Below are 22863 nucleotides of genomic sequence, written 5' to 3' on the forward strand. Positions count from 1 at the left end.
CCTTTGTGAAGTCTTCCCTGTTACAAGTACTCCTGGGCTGCGGAGTATCTTAAAGAGCTCTAATGTAATGTAATTCTTTACTTTCAGGGAATATGGAGCCATTGATGATGTAGATATTGATCTGCATATTGATGTTAGCTTTCTTGATGTAAGTAATGTAATCACACAATTACATAATGAACATTAATACCCATTTAATTCTGCTACACATCAGGCTCTCTAGACAACCACTGAGACTTTCCTTTTTTGGGGACTTGATCCTCACAAGTGGCTGTCAGCTTATTGATTGCTACTCAGTGGAGAGCTGTCCTGTTTCTTTTATGATTGCATTGTTAAAATGCTTTGTAGGCCTTTAATTACTGCATGTGTATTTCCTTTCAAACATGCTTTGTGAATGGTAAATTCACTGATTTAAATTTCACTAAATTTAACTGATATGAATTAAATACATTTATTTTTTTGCTATCCTAGGCATCAGTTAGGTGAAAGCACTTTGCATAGAGTCCTGGAGGGAAGAAGACCTTGGCTGGAGCTCTCTTATGTGCTTCTCAACTTCTACAGCTGTTTAGGGAGAGGCTTAAGTGGCAAAGGAGACACAGGACAGTGGTGCTGTCAACTGGCAGCATGGCTTCTGTAACAGTTATGCTGTCATTAACTCCACACTTCCTTACCTCGTCTGTGCAGTAACTTCCTGTCCTCTAGACAGAGAATAAATATTGGTGCTTTTAGGGGCATCATTAGCTTCTGCACAGATACATCTCATTCTCAGGTCATTGATACAATGAGATACATTCTCAGGTCAGCACAGCACATAAGATAGTTATTCTTGGGCTTTTCTAAAATTCTAAGAAAATCTGATCATACCTTGAATTATTTTGATTAGTCTTAAGAAGCAAAATTTTCCCTTGCCCTGTTATGGGATGAGTGTCCTTTCCATCTTTGCTTGCTTCTTTGCTTCTCAGCTGTGAAGCGGTATCTCTTGACAGATGGGAATGTGTCTGCCAGCACTGTAGGTGTAGTATTGTGTATAAACCTGTGCTCAGTTGAAATGAGCATACTCAAGAACTGGAAGCAGTCTGACTCTCAGGGGCATCAGCAAGCAATATTATGTCCTAAGTCTGAAGTTGGAGTAGATATTCCACAACTGGGTAAATGAATGGATGGTGTTTATTACAACCCTAAGGTAAAGACTGACAAAATGCAACAGTTCCTCATGATGTCTAATGGTGTGTGTTTTCTTTCTGTCTTGAACTAGGAAGAGATTGCTGTGGCTTGGGATGTAATTCGCACAGAGCCTATAATAGTGCGGTTGCACTGTTCACTTACACAGTACTTAAATGGTCCAGGTTAGTCACCTGTGTATTCTTCATGTACCTTGTACGTTCTTTCAGTCTGAGCCATGTACTAGGTAATAGATACTCATTCACTGCCAGATCTTTTACCCTGCATGTGCCTAGATTTACTGCTGAGAGCAGTCCTACTGGTTTGAATTTACGCTGACATATATTTGCACGCTAGGCCCTCAGTAATGACATGGGCACCTAATTTAAACTTTCATAGGTTGATTTTTGGAACCTGTTTTCCTGATATCCTATGAAATGCAACTGCTTCCCCTAGGAACCAGGGTTAAGGAATAAAGAGTTACAGTTTCTAATGTGTGATTTCCTGATTTGGAAAACCAGGTGTCATCTGCATAGATGAGATGTCACCGGTAAGGTACGTACACAGATCTGTGCAGCACATTAAAATGCCCTTTTTCATGCACATTTGAAGAATCAGGCCATGGTAACTACCCAATTTGACTGTGTGAACTTTGGGAATCTTTAGATTTAAATGAGTTGTTGGGTGAGTAAAGCTTCCTCACGAGAGTAAAAGTGGTCAGACTCCTGAAGAATCAACTTCATATGCAAGGGTCAACTCCAGATGTATTTTTACAGTGGGAAGTCAGAACTGAGTTGCAATTTGGATCATAACTTGCCCAGCTTTGGAGGCTTCCAGTACAAGCTGTCAGTTCAGGCTTGTGTCTGTGGGAGAATTCTGCCTCTGGAAAATCAATAGATATTTTCAGTCATAATATGTTTAGCAAGATGTGTCCCAATGAGCTATTTTTATAGGATATGTTGCCTACCGATGCTAACTGTAAAATATATTCTGTTCATTCAAGTAAGCATTTCATTACATCAGATATTTTTTTTTGCTTGACTGTTCTTTGTGTCTGTATTTTATTACTTCAATCTTGTTTGTAAATATGGAGATCTTAAAATATGTATTTGCCATAGCAGGTAGCAGTGTTATTATTCAGAATATTTCTCTCAAAATGTAATCTAAAAAATAAAAAAGTGCAGCAAATAAGAGAAGGTGAAGGTGAAGAGCAGAATGCAGTAAAGAATGGTCCAGTGAAATGAGAAGTAACAACAAGATCTCTTCTGCCCTGTTGACAAGGTTAAAATGGGATGCTTAGTTCCCATTCCTGCAGCTAACTGACTGTGGGAGTGCCTGAGTACTGAGAAAGGCAAGATCAGGGCCAGAGGTAACTGCTTCGCTGGTACTGGATTTATGAGCTCAGATGCTGTTGCAGCTACGACTCCTTATTTAACAGAAAAGGATAATGAGATCCACCATCTTTTGTGTTAACAAGATCCTTTCTCTGTGAATTCCCTTTCCCTCTTAATTATTTTTTTTTTTTTTGAGACTACAGGGCCATGGCTTTATGCTACATCTTTTTGTCCTGTAGTACTTTCTGTTGATTGATTAAAGCAACAGAAATGCAGTATGCTCCAAAGCACAATGCAGGGTATTAGTACCACCTTGTAGCTGTGTAATACTATGATTTTAGGTAGTCATTATTCTAGTTAATAGCTTGTCTCACTATTGTACTTGTGGACAGTTCCTCCCATGTGCCTTAGAAACCTGTCTTACATGAGGACAAATCAGCCTTTGGAGGTATCGGGCTGTCTCCTCTGGCTGTAGAGCTTAGCCAGCAATTGTAGTCTAGATGTCAGGTCTTAAGACTGCTGGTCTAGGTGTGATGATTCTTGTTTAAAGTTTTCCCCCCCTACCCTGTGTCCTAAATTTGGCAATCTAAAGACATTGCTAACCCTAATCAAATCATTAATTCCTTTTGAAAAAATCATCATTTTTTCTTTAAAAGATGAGAGTATGTTTGAATAATAACATTAGAGAAAGGGTATCTGCAAGGCTTTGAACTAAGTGAAATTGAAACGGCCAGGTTAGATATATTGTGTTGTATTTAAAAATATAATTTATTAAAGTGAAATAAACTTTGATTTTTCAAATAAAATCTGGCTTTCTGAGTAATCAGAATAATGTAGATCTTAAAGTACTGATTTGCTTTTTGTAATAAAATTTGAACCAACTTCAGATTTGCTGTTTGCATTCCTTTTTTTTTTACTTTACTGTAGTCATTACCACCTTACATAATATGAAGTATAAAGTCTATTCATGCTTGTAATGTGTGTTGGCTGTTGTCCTGCCTTGAGGACCTGAGGCTCTCTGAACAAGTGCTGGATTCCATCTGCCACTTTTATCTAGTAAATGTTCTTAAAGTATTTTAGTATTACCAGGAGCTAATTTCCAGCGTTCACCCCATACACTTTCAATTTTCTGACAGATTAATATGGACATAACAATGTTAGGATGGTCTTGAGGAAAATTCAAGGTAATTCTTGGCCACTGAAATTGATATATCAGCCACTTAGATGATGATTATGGATCTTATAGTAAAATGCCCTCAGAAGGAAAACCCAGTTACCAATTAAGTTTATTCCACTCTGGATTTTCTTCATAGTCACAGAAACTGTAGTGTGTAAAGATTGTTTACCTGGAAAAAATTTTTAAGAGAGTAGGCAAAATGAATTACCAGTCCAGATACATTTAATCTGATACTGCTCTCTAGTAGTTACATAATATAAAAAACAAATATGCATTTTTGTAATTAAAATTAGTAGAAAAAGAAATATTGAGGAAAATTCAATTTTTAAAACACTCATTTGTAAAATTACAAATTATATTGACTGATATTCTGAAAAGGACCATTCATTTCTTAATAGACTTAGATGACATGTCTGCTTTCATCATTGCTTCAATGCTATTGTCTAAAGTAAAGGTCCAGATAGAACAGGGTCCTTAAATATGACTTATATGGTCATGAGTTTTTGATCATTACTGTAAGTTCATATATCAACAATGTTTCCTTTTTCCATAGTGCCAACTGTGGATGTATTCCAGATCTCTACTAAGGAAAGATTTGGGCTGGGACATCAGCTGAAAAAGTAAGTCTAGAAAAGTGTAAACTCCTGTTTTTAAGCAAATGCTAACACTCTTTTTAGTTCCCAGACCAAGTCAGGTAGCATAAAATTCACAGGTTGTCAGGTTGGTTGGATCAAAGTGGTCTGAACTTGTTCTACTTCTAATAAAAAATATCAGGATTTGCCTTTTTAAGTTCAGTTTTGACAGTTGTTGAGGAGAGCCTAATCTGTGCTGCCTGCCAGGTTTTCTGTCACTTTGCTGCGATTCAGCCAGTAAGCTACGAAAATTCAAAATACTGTAGCTAGATGTGTTCAATTTCATGTTTCTGCTTAGATGGTGAAGCCTCTGGAGCAGGATTTTTGAGCGTCATGCATACCCTAAGGGGGCTATGCTTTCATGGTGGCCTGCAGGATGTACCGCAGTAATTGGGCCATCCACATTTTGAGGACAAGAGGGACAAATAGTAGAAAAAACCAGCAGTTTCATGTGTTCATGGTACAATTCAATTTAATAGAATTTTGCTCAGTCATCTTTTCATGTATGCTTGTGTATGTGTATTAAAATGACAATAAAATAGGCTTTAATATCTGACCATTGCAATGTTAAGAATTCCTCTAAGAAAAAAAATCTTTCACTGTTTGGTGTTGAAAGAAATTCAGTGCAGCATTTTTGTAATCTTAGAAATGAAACAATGTTATTAAAATTTGTATAGTACATGACTTTGAAGAAAAAAAGTGAAACACTCCCCAGACATGAACAGTCTCTTAATATGTTTCAGTACTTGCACTGTCTGATTTGTGCACTGGGTAATTACTAAAAGTTCCCATAAGACATTTTCAAGGACATAGCTGCATAACTCACAGTTGAGCAGAAGTCAGAATAGCCATGAACCCCATGGCCCCTCATGGCTGCGGCAACAGGATATTAATCTTTAAAGAGTCACTAAATTTTCAAAAAAGTCCATTACCAACTTCCATTTTGATGGTATCACTCACAGATGCCCGCTGCTAGATTAGAGTCACAGAGTAGGAACTACCGGAGGTCATCTAGTGCAACCCCCTGCTCTGGGTAATACTAACTTCAAAGTTGAGTTAGTTCACTCAGAGTCTGAGGCAGCTGAGCTCTGAAATCTCCAGCCTTTGTGGGCAGCCTGTTGTATTTAACCACTCTTCCTGTGGATGTCTTCTTTTTATTATCCTGTAGGGTTTTTTAGCTTTTCTTGCTGCAACTTGTGAGCACTGCCTTTTGCTGTCCATCTCTGGGAAGTGTCTGCTCTGTCTTCTCTGTAAACGCTCTCTGGGTAGTGTAACAGTCAACATCCCTACCTTCATGCTTGTGCCTTAGGAGAATACACTCCTACTTGAGCAGCGTGATGCTGTAGCCTGTCTGTGTAATCGCTGGGGAGACAGATGCGGATAGTTGCTTGGGATGCTTTTGAATCAGTTTGTCTCTAGATCTCCATGAGAGGCATAGTTTCGTAAGTCTTGCAGTGGTTGTTTATGCAGACCGTATTCTCAGGAAGAGTTCTGTGTAAATTAGTTTCACGTGGAGAAAAAAAGCATTTTTGAGGAGCTGAGGCACCCAGTCGTCAGTCCACATACATGGTAGGAAAACTCTGCCTGTAGAGTGAAGACATTGCATCGTGTTGCCTACATGGTGAGCAGAGACACCCCAGTATTAAAATGAGTATGTCTTGCCTAGGAAAATAATATCTTTTTTTCTTTCTTAATTTGCAGAATCATGCAGACGTTTGTTACACAACAGTGGAAAAATAGCAAAGAAAAATCTAATTGTACGCACAATAAGAAGATGTCTGACAAAAGGGTGAAATCCCCTCTGCACATCTTTTCTACATTGCGCAGGTAATAGCAAGGAAAAGGAGCTGTTAGCACCATATGCTGTTCAAAATCCACAGCAGACCTTGAGAAGTGAAATGTTGACTTTTCTCCATGGAGAAGTGCTCTATTTATATCTTACCTCATGGATTTCCAGTCCTTGCCTTGCATGACATCAAAAGTGAACTAGGTACTACTGCAGCTTTTAAGACTATTTGAAGGCAGGACATTTCAGTGCCCTGCTCTCTGAAAGAGCCATGTTTCATCTGGAATTGAAAATAATTGATTTTATTTCATTTTACTTGTTGTATTTATATCTTCATTAGCTTGGTAGCATTTGGCTGTTACTTGAATAGCAAGAATATAAATACAAGTAATTTATACAAGTAATATCTAACATAACACTTTTTTTTTTAATTGTGGTTGTCTAGCTGTTCTTTCCACAGCTGTGTGTATTTTTAGTTTTTTTAAAAGTAGAATGGTCATTGATGAAAGAATAATTTTTAGAGCTGATAGGCAGCCACCCCTCTCCATTGTTTGAGTACGGTAATGTTCACCACTTGTAAAATGCAGGCACAGAATTTCAAAGAACAAAGGCATTAAAAATATAAAAAGTAGTTTGTGAATAGTGCATTTGAATTCATTATGACTTCTGCCAGTTACTCATACTCTCTAGTGTATGTAAAATCAAGCTCTGATTTTTTCCAGGAATGTAACTATTTACTCTAGCATGGTTTCCTGCTTAGGAAGGGCTGACAGATCACCCCTTCTGTGATTTTCAATTGAATACTTCTTCAAACCGTCTTCCTTTTTGATGAATTTTGCCTTTATAAAATCCTTGTATAAAAAAGAGAGGGAATACCACAGTCACTCACATTGAATAAGGGACGGATGTCAAAGATGACAAAAGATTATTTGTCTTTCAAAGGTAGAGAGGAGGGTGGTGTATTAAGTAGAAAGCTTACCCATTCCCTGCCACGCCTCACACCATTGCCTAGAACAGGCTGTAGCTTGGGATTTGGTTTTATTCAGAAAGGGCACACAAAAGCCAGACCAGTCTTTCTTTTGATTTGTCTGCTGCTGCAGTACCTGTTTGAAAGTGGCTCAGCCCAAATGCAGGGGCACCCTTTCTCCCTAGAGCATCATTCCTACCTCCTGTCTGCAGGACGGTGGTAGTGAGCCAACTGCAATAGTGAGTCAGCAACCTCCATGTGCATCTTACACTGTCACCACTTGCTAATAGGGTGGGGAAACCTGCCAGCATCTCCCCTTGGGTTTTCACTTCTTTTCTATTCGATCCAAGGCCAAAAAATACTCCAAAAATTTGGGTTTCTTTTAAAGCATAGAAAAATTATTCAGCATATCTGATACATGTTCATGCTTTGCAAGGACAGGCAAATGTGAACCTCATATAAATGTGACAGTTCATGTGAAAGTTGTTTTGCAAAAACTTGTTGTTTACTTTCTGCACTCATAATTTATGTCCCTGACATTCTCATTTCAAAAGTTACACAGCAAGAATTTGTCTAAAACAGGAAAGGAAGGCATCAAATTGTCTTCCACAAAACACGCAGATTATTCTGAGGTTTTTAAGAATAATGTTCATTTGAGCTGAATTAAATTTGATTTACTGCCTGCAAGTTTCATTGCTCATTATATCTTCCAGTGCATCAGGCCACAGAATTTGTTATGCTGTGTCCAGAGGACAATAGCTTTAATGGGATTGTGCCATGAAGATTACGATAGATTTTGATAAGGAAAAAGTGTTATGATCTCATGTAAAATACCTGGTTTTCATTTCAAAGATAATTTCCTGAATAAATTTGTTTGTTGAGAGGCATAGAGGCCTTTACAAAGAGCTGGAAGGATATAGGTGTAACTTCCACTTAAGTAGTTACTCATCTTTTTGATCAATGAGCTGGTGTGTAAATAGGAGTCTCTTTGGTATTGATACTCATATTGGTGTTGGAAAATCAGTCCTACATGCAATTACTCATATTTTTAATGTTGGGTTGTGTTTACCACTAGTGAAATATATAAAGACAGATGACACTTAACAATTTTTACATATGTATGATCTTGGTTGATTTGCACAAGATTTCAAGTATTCTCCAACTTTGTCTTCTTTTATTTTTAAGGTCGCCAAGTTATCCTCCACCTGGCTGTGGTAAAAATAAATCAAAACTGAAGTCCGAACAGGATGGGATCTCCAAGACTCACAAGCTACTGAGAAGGACCTGCTCTAGCACAGTGAAGGCAGAGGATGTGTGTGCCACAAAATCTCACAGAACCTTTGGCCGCTCATTGTCGAGTGACCCTAGGGCTGAACAGACAATGGCTATTAAATCACACAAACTGTTGAACCGTTCTTGCTCTTCAGCCGTCAAGCAGGAGGAACGCATCACTTTAAAGCCCCCTAAGCTGTTAAGTAGGTCATGTTCCGGGGACCCTCGATGTGAGCACAACAGCACCTTGAAGCCCCACAAACTTTTGAGCAGGTCATACTCCAGTAATCTTAGAATGGAAGAATTAGATGGATTGAAGAATCACAAGTTACTCAGCAAGACTTATTCCAATGCCCCTAAATCATCCAAAATGGAGCCTTTCAAGGAGTCCACCATAGCAGAGAGCAGGAGGCTCTCTCTTACCTCAGGGCTTATTGGTATCTTAACGCCATCTTCATCATCACCTTCACAATCTGCTGTGCGTATTGATTTTTTTATTCTGCTCATTTTCCTCATTATTTTCCAAATGTGCTTACTACGCACAGGCATTAATACTTAGGACATATGTTAATAAACATATTGGATATATTGAATATATTGGAAGATAAGAGCAATGGAGTCAACTTTTTAAGGAGGATGTAAATAACTGTGCATGCACATATGTTTAAGTTATAAAATCAGAATTTGCTTAGGTCAATGCAGAGATTTTGTGTCATGTTGAATACAGCTCAATGTACAGCTGCTGATTGTGGGAAAAGTTCAGTCATCCACTTCCTTCCCTGCCTTCTTTCTTGCTGCAGAAAGAAGACAGAGTGTTTGCTTTTGTGCTGCAAAACTGGCTTGGTTGCACAGGTCTTTTCTCATTTCTCTGTTTGCTTCGTGCGGGAGGCAACTGTCCATTGGCTTATTTGGATGCCAAGTCACCTCTCCTTCTGGTCTTTGCATCTGTGATCATCACCATACTGGAAGGAATGCAGTCATGATTCAGCTCACCTCTTGTGCATTTGTGCTTTGTGGAAGGTTAAACCTTCAAATATGCTGGTGAAAGCTGGAGGTCAGGGAAGGAATTAGGCCTACAGTGACCCCCTTCCTTTCCCCAGAGGCATGATTGATTGGGAAAACAAAGGGTAGCATATATTCATAAATTTAAGAAAGAGCTCTCAAAATTAATTCTTCTGCCTCTGCCTCTTAAAAGATGGCTTTTATACTTTAGAGGAAAGAGTGGGTCTGTTTGCGCTATTTCAAAGCACCAGTCTGTTGTCTGTGTTAGATCTGAGGACAGGCGCTTAGGAGATAGCTCTCTCCACTCCCTTAGCCTGGTGGTACCTTGATGTTCTTAGTAAGAAAAAGCTGATTCTTGCTTAAAATGCCATACCTATATTCAAAATTGTGCATTCTGAATAATGAAATTACACTGAGTGTGCTATGTCTTGCAGTAAATTAGTTTAATAAGCTGTGAGCTATATTCATCAAATCTAAAAGCAGTGATATACTATCGTAAAATCATTTATATACATGCTGTGTCGTTCGTTCATGTAATGTGCACAGCAAAATTAATCTAAGGTGATCCAACAGACTTTGTACTTGTCACAGTTTAGAAATGCATTTTTTTCTGAACCAGCAGAGGATGTCTTAATATAGCAAGACTTTTCTTTCTTGGAATTAATAGGAAAAGTCCCGTTGGTTTTGATAAGATAATGAAAAGTTTACTTAAGTGGTTTCATTACTGGTGTTATCAGCTGATAGTAGAAGAAATGCAAGCCCTGCTTGGCAGTCTATAAAAACTACCAGTAATCTGTTGCTACAATGCATTTATTGTAGGGAAAATCGTCATGTACATGGGTCAGGTGCGGTTTGACTGATGTTAGTGGAAGGGCATCAAGAGTCCATGTCGCATTTTACATGCAGGCATCAGATGTATGGGTAGTCTGTGCCCAACTTCGATTTGAGGTCAGCGGAATGTGGAAGTGATGAATCAGAACCCTTAACTTCTCTTCAGTTCTCAGCTAAAATATCTAAATCTCATATATGAATACAATTAGGATTGTTTCCCAGGAGAAAAAAGGGAAAAGTTTCCTAATTAAGCAGTTAAGAGAAATTAAAGGAAATAAGCCTATAAAAAAAACCAAAAAAAAGCTGTAAATGGAGCTGATCTGACTTTTATTCAAAACAAGGTTTGATTGAGATAGATGTCAGCCTGGAGGGAATTTTGTACCTTGCTGACTCCTGTAACAAAAGTTCCTTCTAATTTATGTTGCTGTGTGTTGAAAGAAAAAGGCGGAAAGAATTTCACTGGGATCTGAGCACAGAATGTTGTTAGCATGGTGCTTATGGAAGTGAGATCTTATTAAATATAAAAGAAGAAGATTTTCAGCTGTTCTGAGAATTACATTAGTCTTTCAAGCCTAAGCAGATAGCCCATATTTGGATAGACAATACGCAGTTAAAATTTAAGAGGAGTTACCAAATGCCACCTTGTTAAAATGGCGTGAAGGCACTGGTTGTTTCCATTTAAGATTAAAGTTGCAAAACCTTAGCAGATTTAAAAATCAAAAAGAAATGCTAAAAATCTACCCCACAGTCAGCAAACACTAAAAGAATCAATTATTTGTAATGGCTGGTTTATGCAAATAAAAGATTTTTTTATATGCAAATATTGTTTTATTAACATATTTGCACACAAAAATACAAATTCTTTACATTTAGTCTACCAACACTGAAGTTGCCTCAACTTTTTCCTTGCAGCAAAATTATGGTGCAAAATGCATTCCAGTACGAGACCGTGGCTTTCTTGTGCAGGTAGGATGTCATATCTTACCCATTTATGAAACATTGTGGGGTATGAGCTGACTGTTAATTATTTTTAAGCAGATATTGTTATTCTCATTTTCATTGTTCTCAGACTATTGAATTTGCTGAGCAGCGGATACCAGTATTGAATGAATACTGTGTAGTTTGTGATGAACCCCATGTGTTCCAGAATGGCCCAATGCTGAGGGTAAGTGGTGTGCTTGCTGGGAAAAACAATGCATTTTATAATGCCTTAAATAGCAGTGGACCATACAAACCTGTTATAAAACTATTGAATTATTTCAGATGCATTTCATCCTAATACCCTTTTAAGATGGAAACCCCATAATGCATATTAACTAGATTTTGCTGTAAATTTGAAAAAAAATATTGCAGGTAAGCGAGATGGAAATCATGCTTGTGTAATATCATAGAAACGTAAAGGGTGGGACGAATTTCACTGAACACTATTGTAGTACAGTAGTCACAACCAGATAAGATAGAGGAAGTGCATTAAGAATGCTTTCCCGGTCCTCTGACATTCTCTTAAAAGCTTAGGGTCATGTCAGTCCTTGAGCTCTTATCAAACCATTATATATCAAGTTCAGATGCACTGGTGTTAATGCTGCAAGACTGTGAAATTCTTCTGACCCTCTTTTGCTGATGGGCCACTGGAATGAGCCATCCTCCATAATGTGACAAAAAAGGCAGTAGAAAGAGATGCTCTGTGAAGTGTCTGATGTAGCAGTGCCCTAGTCCAGGGGCACTGTTGTGGTTCAGTATGCCCAGTATCTGGCCAGCTAAGCAGTCCTTCCTTCCTTTCATTCCTGTATAACCTGGAACCGAGAATTCTGCATGCTGAACAGAGTAGCCTCTCATGTGGTTGGTGAATGCGTACAGAGAGAGACACACTTTGCCTGGAGCTACTGGATCAGTGCACCTTTGTGAAAGAGTATATTAGGAGAATAAAATTCATACCTTTAGGACTGATTTTGCAATTTAGAATCCTTGTTGTTTCACCTGCCCTGAATCCTATGGAAGCTTGAGTAATGTTAAAAGGTTAAAGCCATGGAAAAATGTTTAATACCAGTGCATGAATGGTGTGACACCTGCCATTTCCTCACAGTGTGGTGAGCGACTACACATAAGCTGAAGTAGACATCATCTATGATAGTTTCATTGAACAGAATTCAGGAGGGTTATTGCTTATCTGGTAGCAGAAGTCACCTCAGTGTCATCCCTCGTGACATCCCTCAGTGGCTCCAGAGTCAGGCATTCTGACTGCAGGCAGGGTATGCAAATAGGCTGTTAACGGGATTTGCAAAAGCATCTACATATTCAGTTAACACCATTTTAAGCCATGGTTAAGCCTCTGTATTTTTTAAAATCCTATTGGGTGTTTCTTTGCCTCTTTGAGCTTAGATCTACCTTTTAAAAACATGGTTTTCTGCCAGATTTATCAGCACCCGCACCCTGATTAGAAGCCTCTAGAAAAAGGCATCAGTTAATTGTTGTTCATCTTTGAATACACTGCTGTGCATATTACATGTGGCAGGATGAGATAAAACAAGATGAGTAATGTTTGGATAGTAAGTAAAGTTTGGATAATATAATTATTTAAATTAGTGGGTTTCTTCTATTGTCTATAGGACAATGCAAATGGTAGGACTTACGCATGTTCACATGATGAACGATTAAAAAAAAATGATAGAAAGTCATGTGCTCTAAATAAAAAAATGTTGAATCTTCTTGCTTTCCCATCTTAGAGATTAAAATCCCTCAGAATTACTTTTCTCTGTCCTCAGCTTGAAGAGGAGTCCTTTTAGCTATCTGTTTGAGAGTTTGTCAGTGCTTCGAAACACAGAGGAGTGCAAGCATTGGCCACTAAATATTTTCATCGGGGCCTTTGAAGCAGCGGAAAGGAAAGGGTTTCATTATATAAACCAGGAGGAAGGAGATAGCAGGAAGAAATCTAGCATGCTCTGTGTATGCTTGGATGACTCCATAAGCAATATAGAGCTATTAATGAGTTTGCAGTTCTGTGGAAGGTGAGAAAGCATCTCAGTTTGAGTCGAGCATGAGCTTGCCAAAGGTTCTAAAGGAAATTTATGCTTCGCTCTACTGAGAGCTTTGGTAGAGGCAGCCTAAAGTAGTCAATTGCAGGGTTTATTTGCATGCTTCAGCTGCACATCCACATCCACATCCAGACATGCATATATAAGAGAGAGAGAGAGAATAAAGAATGACCAGACTGAAAGAGCACTTTACTGCTGCAACAGCAGATCTCAGAAACAGAGTACTTATTTAAGCAGAATGCAGGGGGCTTTCATTTAAGGCAAGGCTACATGGCAGTCTAGTCTTACGTCACTTAATGGATCCCATATGTAGTATCCCTGGCCTTCATAAAGAGCTTTAGGGTGCTCAGACTTTTGATACCACAGTAACTTCACCAGGCTTCATAATAATCAGGACCATCCTATGGTCTGCTTACATTTTTAGATTCTGTGTCTAGATCCCATTTTCTACAGATGTCCGTATCTCAAAGGCATTGCTTAGATAGGCTCTGTCTGTAGTTGATTGTATCACAGATGCCACAAACTAAATAGCTCTGGATGGTTCACCAGCCTCTTCCTTTAGAAAATAGTTCTTCCACACAGATGCATACAGGGTCATGTCTGGCTGTGTATATCCTTAATGATGAGTTTCCCTTCTATTTTTTGGACCTATTTTTCAACAACAAAGAAGGCATATGAATTTATAAAAGCATAGCAAATCTACTGCTAGAGATGTTTATTTTAAAATTCATTTAGGCTTGATTTTCTGGTGTTTAGTGGAGTTTTACACAATTGAAAAGAAGCCAGTGAGGAATTTGATTCTGTAATCCTCCAGTATGTCAGCCTGACACCTTTCATGAACTACAGTGTAGTTTAATTAATTGTCTTGAAATGCAGTTTAAAAAATTGAATGATTGCTATCACATAATAATTACATTCTTTAATAACTGCAACTTTTATACCTGGGTGTAGGTTTTTGTGCTGCCTATTAATGACTTGCATAATTCAGATGTCTCATCCTCAGGATAGCTGAAGATGCCAAGCAAAACAGAGAGAGAGGCTTTCCTTTCTGCAGATAGGCTCTACAGGCTATATTTTCATTTTAATTATAAAGTATCTTTAAATCAGTCTGTCTCCAAGTGTTCTCAGTATTATGTTGCTTTATTTTTATTATCTATTCCAATTTACATGGTTTTCTTAAAATCCTGATGTCATCTGTCCCATAAGATAGAAGCCACTTGATGACAAGAAGATCTGTCTTTTTGTATAGCTTAATTTAGGCATTAGATCCACATGGCAAACATACCATTGTTTGGAAGATGTCTGTTGCAGAACAGGTGCATAACACAATTGATGATGTTTGGCTTTATGCTGTTACAGTGGATGCCTGTCTTGCTCCAGATTCTGCAGTACTAACCTAATCATGCAAATGTTTCCTGCGAGTTCAGGGATCCTGTTGTACACAGGAATCTTGGGATGTTGTTAGGATATCTCAGTCACTTACTGAAGGTAAATAAAGGGGCTACCTTAGTGACTTACTGAAGATGAATAAGGACAAAATTCTTAGGTTTCTCTTGGGAATTTCTTTACAGAGTAAAATATGGATCTTTCAGAACAACCAGTTTTCTTTGGAGCTCCCAAAGTTCCCTGAAATACAGAAGACCGAAATTACAGATAGAGTTCCTGTGTGTACTCCACAAGTGCATGTGTAGATAAAACCACATTATGTAGACAAAGTAACTGCAAAACACAAACCTAATGCTCTCACAAGGAACTGCAGCTGTATTACTGTGAAAGAGAAGGACAAAGGTTCTCTGGAATGGAAGGAGGAGTCTTAGAAAGCTACTATAATGCATCATAAAGCTGTTAAAGGTGTTAAAGGTCCATGGTCCATCACTTCATTCCATCCGCTTTGTAAAAATAACCAGTAAAGTAGGCAGTGCTCTCCACACCTTTCCTATATGAGATGAGGGTTAATGTAATTTCTCATCACAGCATGTTTCTTTAGGATTTATTTCAAGAGTACACTGAGATCTAATGATTATTTACGGTGCACACAAAGTTACAAAAGCTAAATTGGATGTTTAGAGACACACACTTACATGGAACACCACTGAAAACTGCAGATTCCCTGAAATCACTGCATGGCATGATTTGCAGTCTTTCTGCAGAGCACAGGGAAAATTCAATGAATAGGTGGATCTTAAGAAGAAAAAACTATTATTTAACATCTTGCATAACGTAGACTATTTAATGCAGTTATTCCTAACAGTCATCTGAATCCTAGATATTTCATTCATCATAGAAGGATTAAGAAACAGCTTTGAAATCATAAGCAAGGGTTGGGACTGCAGCCCTTACATCCAAACAGCTCCTTTATCTCATGTAAAGAATCACAGTGCGTCCTCCTGCAAGGCGACCTGTGCTGTGCAGCTCTCAGGAGCTCTGTTACCTGTCTTCTGAAGTAGCTCTTCGCTCAGCTTTGAAAAATAGTGGGAAGACAAGGCCAGACATAGCTTTTGTGGTGAGGAGAAACTGTGAAGGCAGACCTGCTAAACCTGCTGAAAACAGTAAGAGTCTGCTCATTTGAATCACTAGCCTTGTGTTACTCTCTTTGAATTTGTTCTCAAGAGAGAAGTTGTTTACATGAGTGAGACATAGACTGTGAGTTGTTTGTAATTAATGACTAGATTTGAATTGTTTGAAAGCCTTTTTTCTGTCATTTTCAAACAGTTGATATGTCATTCACATATTTGTTATTAAAGTAGTTAAATAGATTATCCTGATTTTTGTCAAACTGCCATATTACACTAAATATTAGAAGTAAACTTAGGAAATTTTAACAACTTCCACAAAGTCCGTTCTGAAGTACTGAGATATTCTCCCATGGAGCAGGTATCTCTAATGAAAGGCCCCAGAAAGTGGAGCTTGTTTCATCTGCTGCCTTTCACTGGCTTTTGAAAATCTCCAAGGGTGGAAACTATACAACCTCTCTGGGCAACCTATTCTAGAGTTTGATAAAGTTTTAATGAAAGTTAATTTCAGCTTCATCTAAAACTTTAGATAAAGTTTAGGTGAAGCTAGTCCTGTACAAGAGAAAAAAAGCACTAACTGACCTCCAGTGGTACTTTTCAACCACCTAATTTGGTTCATCTACCTAAAAAATGTATTTTCCAAACCAGACATAATAATGTACTAAAGAAACCTCAGCATTATTTGGTTCTATATTAGAAGGCTATTAACCTTTTCTTAATGCCATGTTAAATTCTTCCTCTTACTCTAGAGCTGATAATAATAGTCTAGGGGAGGACTTAAGTTGCATTTTAATCATGTAACAGTTTTGCTGCTATTATAGTATAGAGATACCTCTATAGTATTATAGAGGAGAGATACCTTGTTTTAGGAATTCAACATGTGCTTTTACTACAAACATTTAAATATAATGAGATCATGAGTCATTAACAAAAGTGACTATTATTAAAGGAAGTATAACAGAAATATATTATCATGTAGGAAAGCAAATGTCACTCCTCTCTTAAAGAAGGGGGAAAAGGGGAGGAGCCAGAGAACTATAGGCTGGTCACCTTCACCTCGATTCTTGAGAAAGTGATAAAACAGTTAAGGCTGGAAACCATCTCCAGGAACATTAAGGACAAGAAAATCAGGAGTAGTCAGCATACCTTCACAAATGGGAAGTCATGCTTGACCAACTTGATAAACTTCTATGATGAAGTGACTGGTCTGGTAGATAAAGAGGAAAGCAGTGGATATTGTCTGCCTTGGCTTCAATAAGGCCTTTGATGCTGGCTCTCAAGAGATCCTCATAGCCATGCTGTTGATGCATGGGCTGGATGAGGAGACGGTGAGGTAGACTGAAAATTCACTGAATGGCTGGGCACAGAGGGTGGTGATCAGTGGCACAAGGTCTTGTTGGAGGCCAGAAACTAGTAGTGTACCTGAGAGGTCAATACTGGGTCCAGTCCTGTTTATATCTTCATTAATTATCTGGATGATGGTGCAGAGTATACCGTCAGCAAGTCTGGAGATGATACAAAAGTGGGAGACATGGGTGAAACTCCAGAATGATAGGGTGCCGTGCAGAGGGACCTCAACAGGCTGGAGAAATGCACTGACAGAAGCTCCATGCAGTTCAACAAGGGGAAGTGCCAAGTCCTGCACCTGGGGAGGCGCAGCCCCAGGCAGCAGTACATGCTGGGGCCACGCAGCTGGAAAGCAGCCTGGCAGGAAAGGACCTGGCGGTCATGGCGAGCACAAAATTGAGCACAAGCCAGCAACATGCTCTTGCCTTAAAGAAGTTTAATAGTATCCTGGGCTATGTTAAATAATAGAATTGCCAGCAGGTGGAGGGAGATAATCCTTCCCCTCTACCTAGCGCTGGTGAGGCCACACATGGAGTACTATGTCCAGTTTTGGGCTCCACCATACAAGAGAGAGATAGAGATACTGGAGGGAGTAGTTAAGGGCCACCAAGATGATTAAGTGACTGGAGCATCTCACATAGAACGAGAGGCTGAGAGAACTGGAACTGTTCAGCTTGGAAAAGAGAAGGCTGAGGTGGGATCTTATAATGTCTATAAATACCCAAAGGGAAGGTGCAAAGAAGACAGAGACGGGCTCTTTTCAGTGGTTCCAGTGACAGGACAAGAGGCAATGGGCAAAACTGAAACACAGGAGGTTCCATTGGAACATCAGAAACACTTCTGTACCTTTTCCACCTTTTCTGAGGGTGACTTGAGTATGGGAGCAGGTTGCCCAGACAGGTTGTAGAGTCTACATCTGTGGAGACATTTAAAAGCCATCTGGACATGGTCCTGGGCAACTGGCTCTGGGAAAGCCTGATTGAGCAGGGGTGTTGTACCAGATGACCTCCGGAGATCCCTTCCAATCTCAATCATTCTGTAATTCTGTGATCATACTCAGCTTTTACATAGTGCAGTTTATGTGGCTGTTATCTGTCTGTCTGTGTCTTCCCAAATTCCTCATTTACAAATACTAAAGCCATCGGTAAAACAGCATGACTGAATGGATTTTAATGACCTGTAAGACATATATACAGGACAAAAAAAGTATTCAAAAATAATAATAAAAAAGAATATATTCAGTATGGTAATAAAAAAAAGCCTCTCTGTATCAATAATGTTTCAGTCAAGAATCTCTTTAGAGTGCCATCTTGTGTCAGACTGAGGCCTCTTCAGAATAAAGCAGGAAATCTTGAAAAACTCAGTGAAACTAAATATTGAAGCTAGTTTCTGTGAAATTTGTACTCTGGTACATCTCTGCTGTTAAAAGTTTTGCCCAAAATACAAATGCTAAAATACCATAAGCCAATATTTGAAATACCTGCTGTTTGTATTTAGCTGTAAAAATAATTGCAGTCTGGTAATTCTGGTATATCTGTTTTTATTGTTCTTATCTTATATTTGTTCTTATCTGGTATATATGTATCTATTAGTAAGCTTACATTTTTACAATGTGTTTCATCCCAAAGTGCTCAGTTACAATTTATTCATTATGGGTGAAATCTTGGGCTCAGTGAGTTCCTGTTAACCTGAACAGGTCTTGGATTTCTCTGTCCTTTGTATGTAAGATTCTTAGCCACTGCTGAAACACAAGTAGCATTGATTTTCTGGTAACAGTACACTGCTTAGGATTGGGAGTGTTCTGGAGTAGAATAAACATCATCAAACTATGGAGAAAAGTGTAGGTGTACAAACATGTTTAGCCAGACTGCAGTTTAGCTAAGATACTTGTGGAAGTCCAAGATTCTTGTGGAATAATGCCCTGGTCCTTCTTATCATTACTCTACAGTACAGGATGGTTTTATCTCCTTTTGTGAAAAAACACCTTTCCAGTTACAACCAATACTTTAGTAGAATGAATTTCAATCACTTTATTTTTTACTGAGAGAGTAAAATCACTGTAGCATAGGTTTTCTTGTGGCCAAGAATGTACCAAAGTGCACCTTGCCCAGCTAGCACTCTATAATACTTCTCTATTTGCCATCTATTTCATATACCTGGGAAGTAAAAATTTTTTTAAAATAATTATTCCATGCAGAAAAAATGAAAAGCAGAAAATAAAATCTGGATCAGCCAAACCAAAACCAAACATAACAAGTGACATTTCTTACTCAGCCTCAGTCTACTCTCATCTTTCTACAGGTTTATCAACTTACCACCGTAGTATCTCCCATGTCTTTCAGCAGCATGTTCCATGTATGACGTGAATATTGTGAAATTACTCAGAGCTTACCTTACAGATTTATGGTGAAATAGGGTATTAAATTATTCCTGCTCTCTGGCAACGTGAAAACCTATATAGAACTTAAGAATAGCTTGACTTCATTAGGATTGTAGTGTTAGAACAGCATAGAATAGTATATTTCAGATGGAAAGGACCCACAATAATCATCTAGTCCACCTGCCCCACCACTTCAGGGCACTTCAGAGTTCAAGCATGTTACTAAGGGAATTGTCCAAACGACTCCTTAACACTGACAGGTTTGGGGCATCGACCACCTCTCTAGGAAGCCTGTTCCAGGGTTTGACCACCCTCCTGGCAAAGAAATGCTTCTTAATGTTCCGTCTGAGCCTCCCCTGGCGCAGCTTTGAACCATTCCCGCGTGTCCGTCACCGGATCCCGGGCAGAAGGGATCAGCACCTCCCTCCCCACGTCCCCTCCCCAGGAAGCTGCAGAGAGCAGCGAGGTCGCCCCTCAGCCCCCTTTGCTCCAAACCAGAGGAGCCCAGAGCCTCAGCCGCCCCGCGCAGGCCGGGCCTTCCCGCCCTCCCACCAGCGCTGTTGGCCTCCTCTGGGCGCCTTCGAGGACCTTCACACCCTTCTGAAATGGCGGGGCCCAGCACCGCGCACAGCACCCGGGGTGAGGCCGCACCGGCGCTGGATGCGGTGGGATAATCACCTCTTTGACCGGCCGGCTGTGCCGTGTTCAATCCCCCCCAGATGCGGTTTGCCCTCCTGGCTGCCCGGGCGCACCGCTGACTCGTGTTGAGCCTTCATGCACCAGGTCCCTTTCTGTGGGGCTGGTGCCCAGCCACTCCTCTCACAGTTTAATCTTGTCCCCAGCATTACTCTGTCCTACGTACAGAATCCAGCATTTGGACTTGTTTTGTCCCACATGTCCCAATAGTCCAGTCTGTCTAGATCCCTCTGTAAGGCCCCTCATCCCTCAAGAGAGTCAAGAGCATCTCCCAGCTGGGTATCATCAGCAAACTTGCTAATGCTGCATTCAACTCCCGCATCCAGTCTTGGATAACGATATCGAACAGAGCTGGCCCTAGAACTGAGCCCCGAGGAACAGCACCAGTGGCTGGTCGTCAGCCAGATGCAGCCCCATTCTCTGCAAACCTTTGAGCTCTGCCCCTCAGCCAGCTCTTCACCCAGTACACTGCGAAGCCGCTCATCCCACAGCTGGACAATTTGTCCAGGAGGGTGCTGTGAGGGACAGTCCAAATCCATACTAAAATTCAGAAAAATTACATCCACAGCCTTCCTTTCTTCCACTAGGCAGGTGGCTTTATCCTAGAATGTTATCAAAGTAATTAAACAGGACTTTTCTTTTGTGAATCCATGTTTTACTCAGCTTGGTGATTGCATTGTTCTTTAAATGCATTTCATTCATACACAGTGTAATCTTCTCCATAATTTTTTCGAGCAACTAAGGTTAGACTAACACCTCTGTAATTCCTTGTAGTAGTTTGAAAATTGAGGACACAGGTGTATTTCTTGGTAATTATTTAGTTTTAAATCAATTCCTAACTCTGTGTAAGTGTAAAAATTTAATGTGAATGAGATTATTTTTAAATGTGTGCTTTAGTTTAAAGCAAAAAACTTGTCAATAAATGTTATTAAAATGCAAAGCTGAATTTTATTTTTAATAAATCATAGGTTTTTTAATCCACAATGAGTAGTGCTGGATGCTTCACTCAGAAATATAAACCATGGCAGAGTATGCAAATATGCATTGAATTTGCCTTTCAGAATAGCATTGATGATTAATAATTAGAAATTGCTTAAACTCTGAAGCTTGATGAACCTTATGTTACAGTTAAGGGTAATTATGCATTATTTCAGTAATGATTTCAGTGGATACAGAAATCTTTCGGTTTGGACTCAAGTCTTTACCTTTTAATTCTGTGGGAGTGTGTTCTAAGATACACATTACCTAAAACTTTTTATTTTAGCAACTATGAATTGAATTGACCTTTCTGTAACACTCTAGGAAGCATAATTGTCTTAAAGTCACAAACGTGCTTTGCTGTAGTCCTTTTACAGAGAATGGGAATTTTACATAAGGCATTTAAGCAGCACTAATAGAAAGTATTCAAGTGCCTCCCTCTTGAGTGCTTGCCTTCCAGGTACTGCTTTTACCTCATGTGTAGATCTGTAGATAAAACTGAGATTTCTGTAGTGTTTGTTAATTCATCTGCAGCTGTGGCTTACAGATGTAAGCTGTGATAGACCAGGGAGAGAGATTTTCCTACAGCTCTGGATTCTGTTTCAGAATTAGTAGTGTTATTCTTACTGCTCCAGAAATAATTGATCCTTAAGTAATACAGACTTGGGCAGTAGAGAATTACCCACCAGTCTTATTTTGCCTTTTCTTACAAATATAGTTAAGACATATCTAAAACCCCATACTGACACAAACTTTAAAATAAACGTTAAAAACTGGAAAGCTTACTTGCAAAGAGACCTTTACCTACCAGGCTCCTTTGCTCTCTCCCTCCTCTCTCCCCTGCTCTTTCCCACTCTTTTCTTGTTTGCTTGCTTGCTTTGTGTCTTTCTTTTCTTTCTTGCCTTTCTTTCTTGTCTTTGTTTTCTTTTTTTCTATATATATCTGTCTATTACATTTTCAGTATTATTGCTGCCACATTATATCCTCATCCTTCTGGTGAGTGTAAGGAAGAGAAAGAGAGAAGTTCCTCCTATGGAAAAACTTAACAATTACCATGGTTGCAAGTTGGAAACAGAACAGAGACTTGAAGTTACATTTCATGTCTATGCCTGTTGCTTTCATTTAGAAGTGAGATGGCCGCTAATGGTTTCACCTTTACCATTTGTTACATTTGCTGAGTCAGGCAGCCAGCCTTCCCTGAGCTTCTCCTTTTAGATCCAGAGATCTGGGGTGTGTCAGTCATGCAGCCTGATTAGTGTCTGTGTGACATCCCTCAGGATACAGGAAAGGGTGGTACACTGTGTTTCTGAGCACAGCTGCAGCATGTATTATAAAGTAGCAGTATAGATCAATATCGGCTCTGAAAGTTTCGACTTTTTCAAATGAAAAACATTTTAAGCAGTGTATGAATCCAGGAACCAGAATATTTCATAGTACCTAGGTGGTTTGCCAGTCTGCCATTCACATCCATTGCTGTAAGAAGTGGCACGTGCATTGTAACATGCAGAAACTCTGATTGAGCCCTTTTTCATCACAGCAGCAGTTGCGTGGGTGCTACTGAGCATGCAGAGAATGGGAGTAGCTAAAGGAAAAGCCTGAAAACTTCAAAAGCTCAAAAATTGCTTTCTGCTTCTGTCAGTGCCTTCTGCTTCCAAGTGTTTGCAGTCTCAGGTTAATTGCCCAGCTCTTATTTTCTTCTGGCTTTTCCCCACTGGAATAATTATCCTTCTAAACAGCCTTTCAGCAGCAATGATC

The 22863-nt window shown here is 39.3% G+C and overlaps 1 protein-coding gene across 3 annotated transcripts in view; it reads left to right on the plus strand.

Annotated features, from left to right (window-relative positions):
- PARP8 (poly(ADP-ribose) polymerase family member 8) overlaps window positions 1-22863 on the plus strand; it is a 140286-nt gene that overhangs the window by 72859 nt on the left and 44564 nt on the right. For all 3 annotated transcript variants that reach the window (XM_080373077.1, XM_080373078.1, XM_080373079.1), the window contains exons 8-14: window positions 88-148; window positions 1256-1346; window positions 4226-4292; window positions 6006-6131; window positions 8243-8807; window positions 11075-11128; window positions 11232-11327. In XM_080373077.1, coding sequence (XP_080229203.1) covers window positions 88-148; window positions 1256-1346; window positions 4226-4292; window positions 6006-6131; window positions 8243-8807; window positions 11075-11128; window positions 11232-11327 — 1060 coding nt within the window. The remainder of the gene's footprint in view (window positions 1-87; window positions 149-1255; window positions 1347-4225; window positions 4293-6005; window positions 6132-8242; window positions 8808-11074; window positions 11129-11231; window positions 11328-22863) is intronic.

This window comes from Falco punctatus (assembly GCF_963210335.1).
Source record: "Falco punctatus genome assembly, chromosome: Z".
Lineage (NCBI taxonomy): Eukaryota > Metazoa > Chordata > Aves > Falconiformes > Falconidae > Falco > Falco punctatus.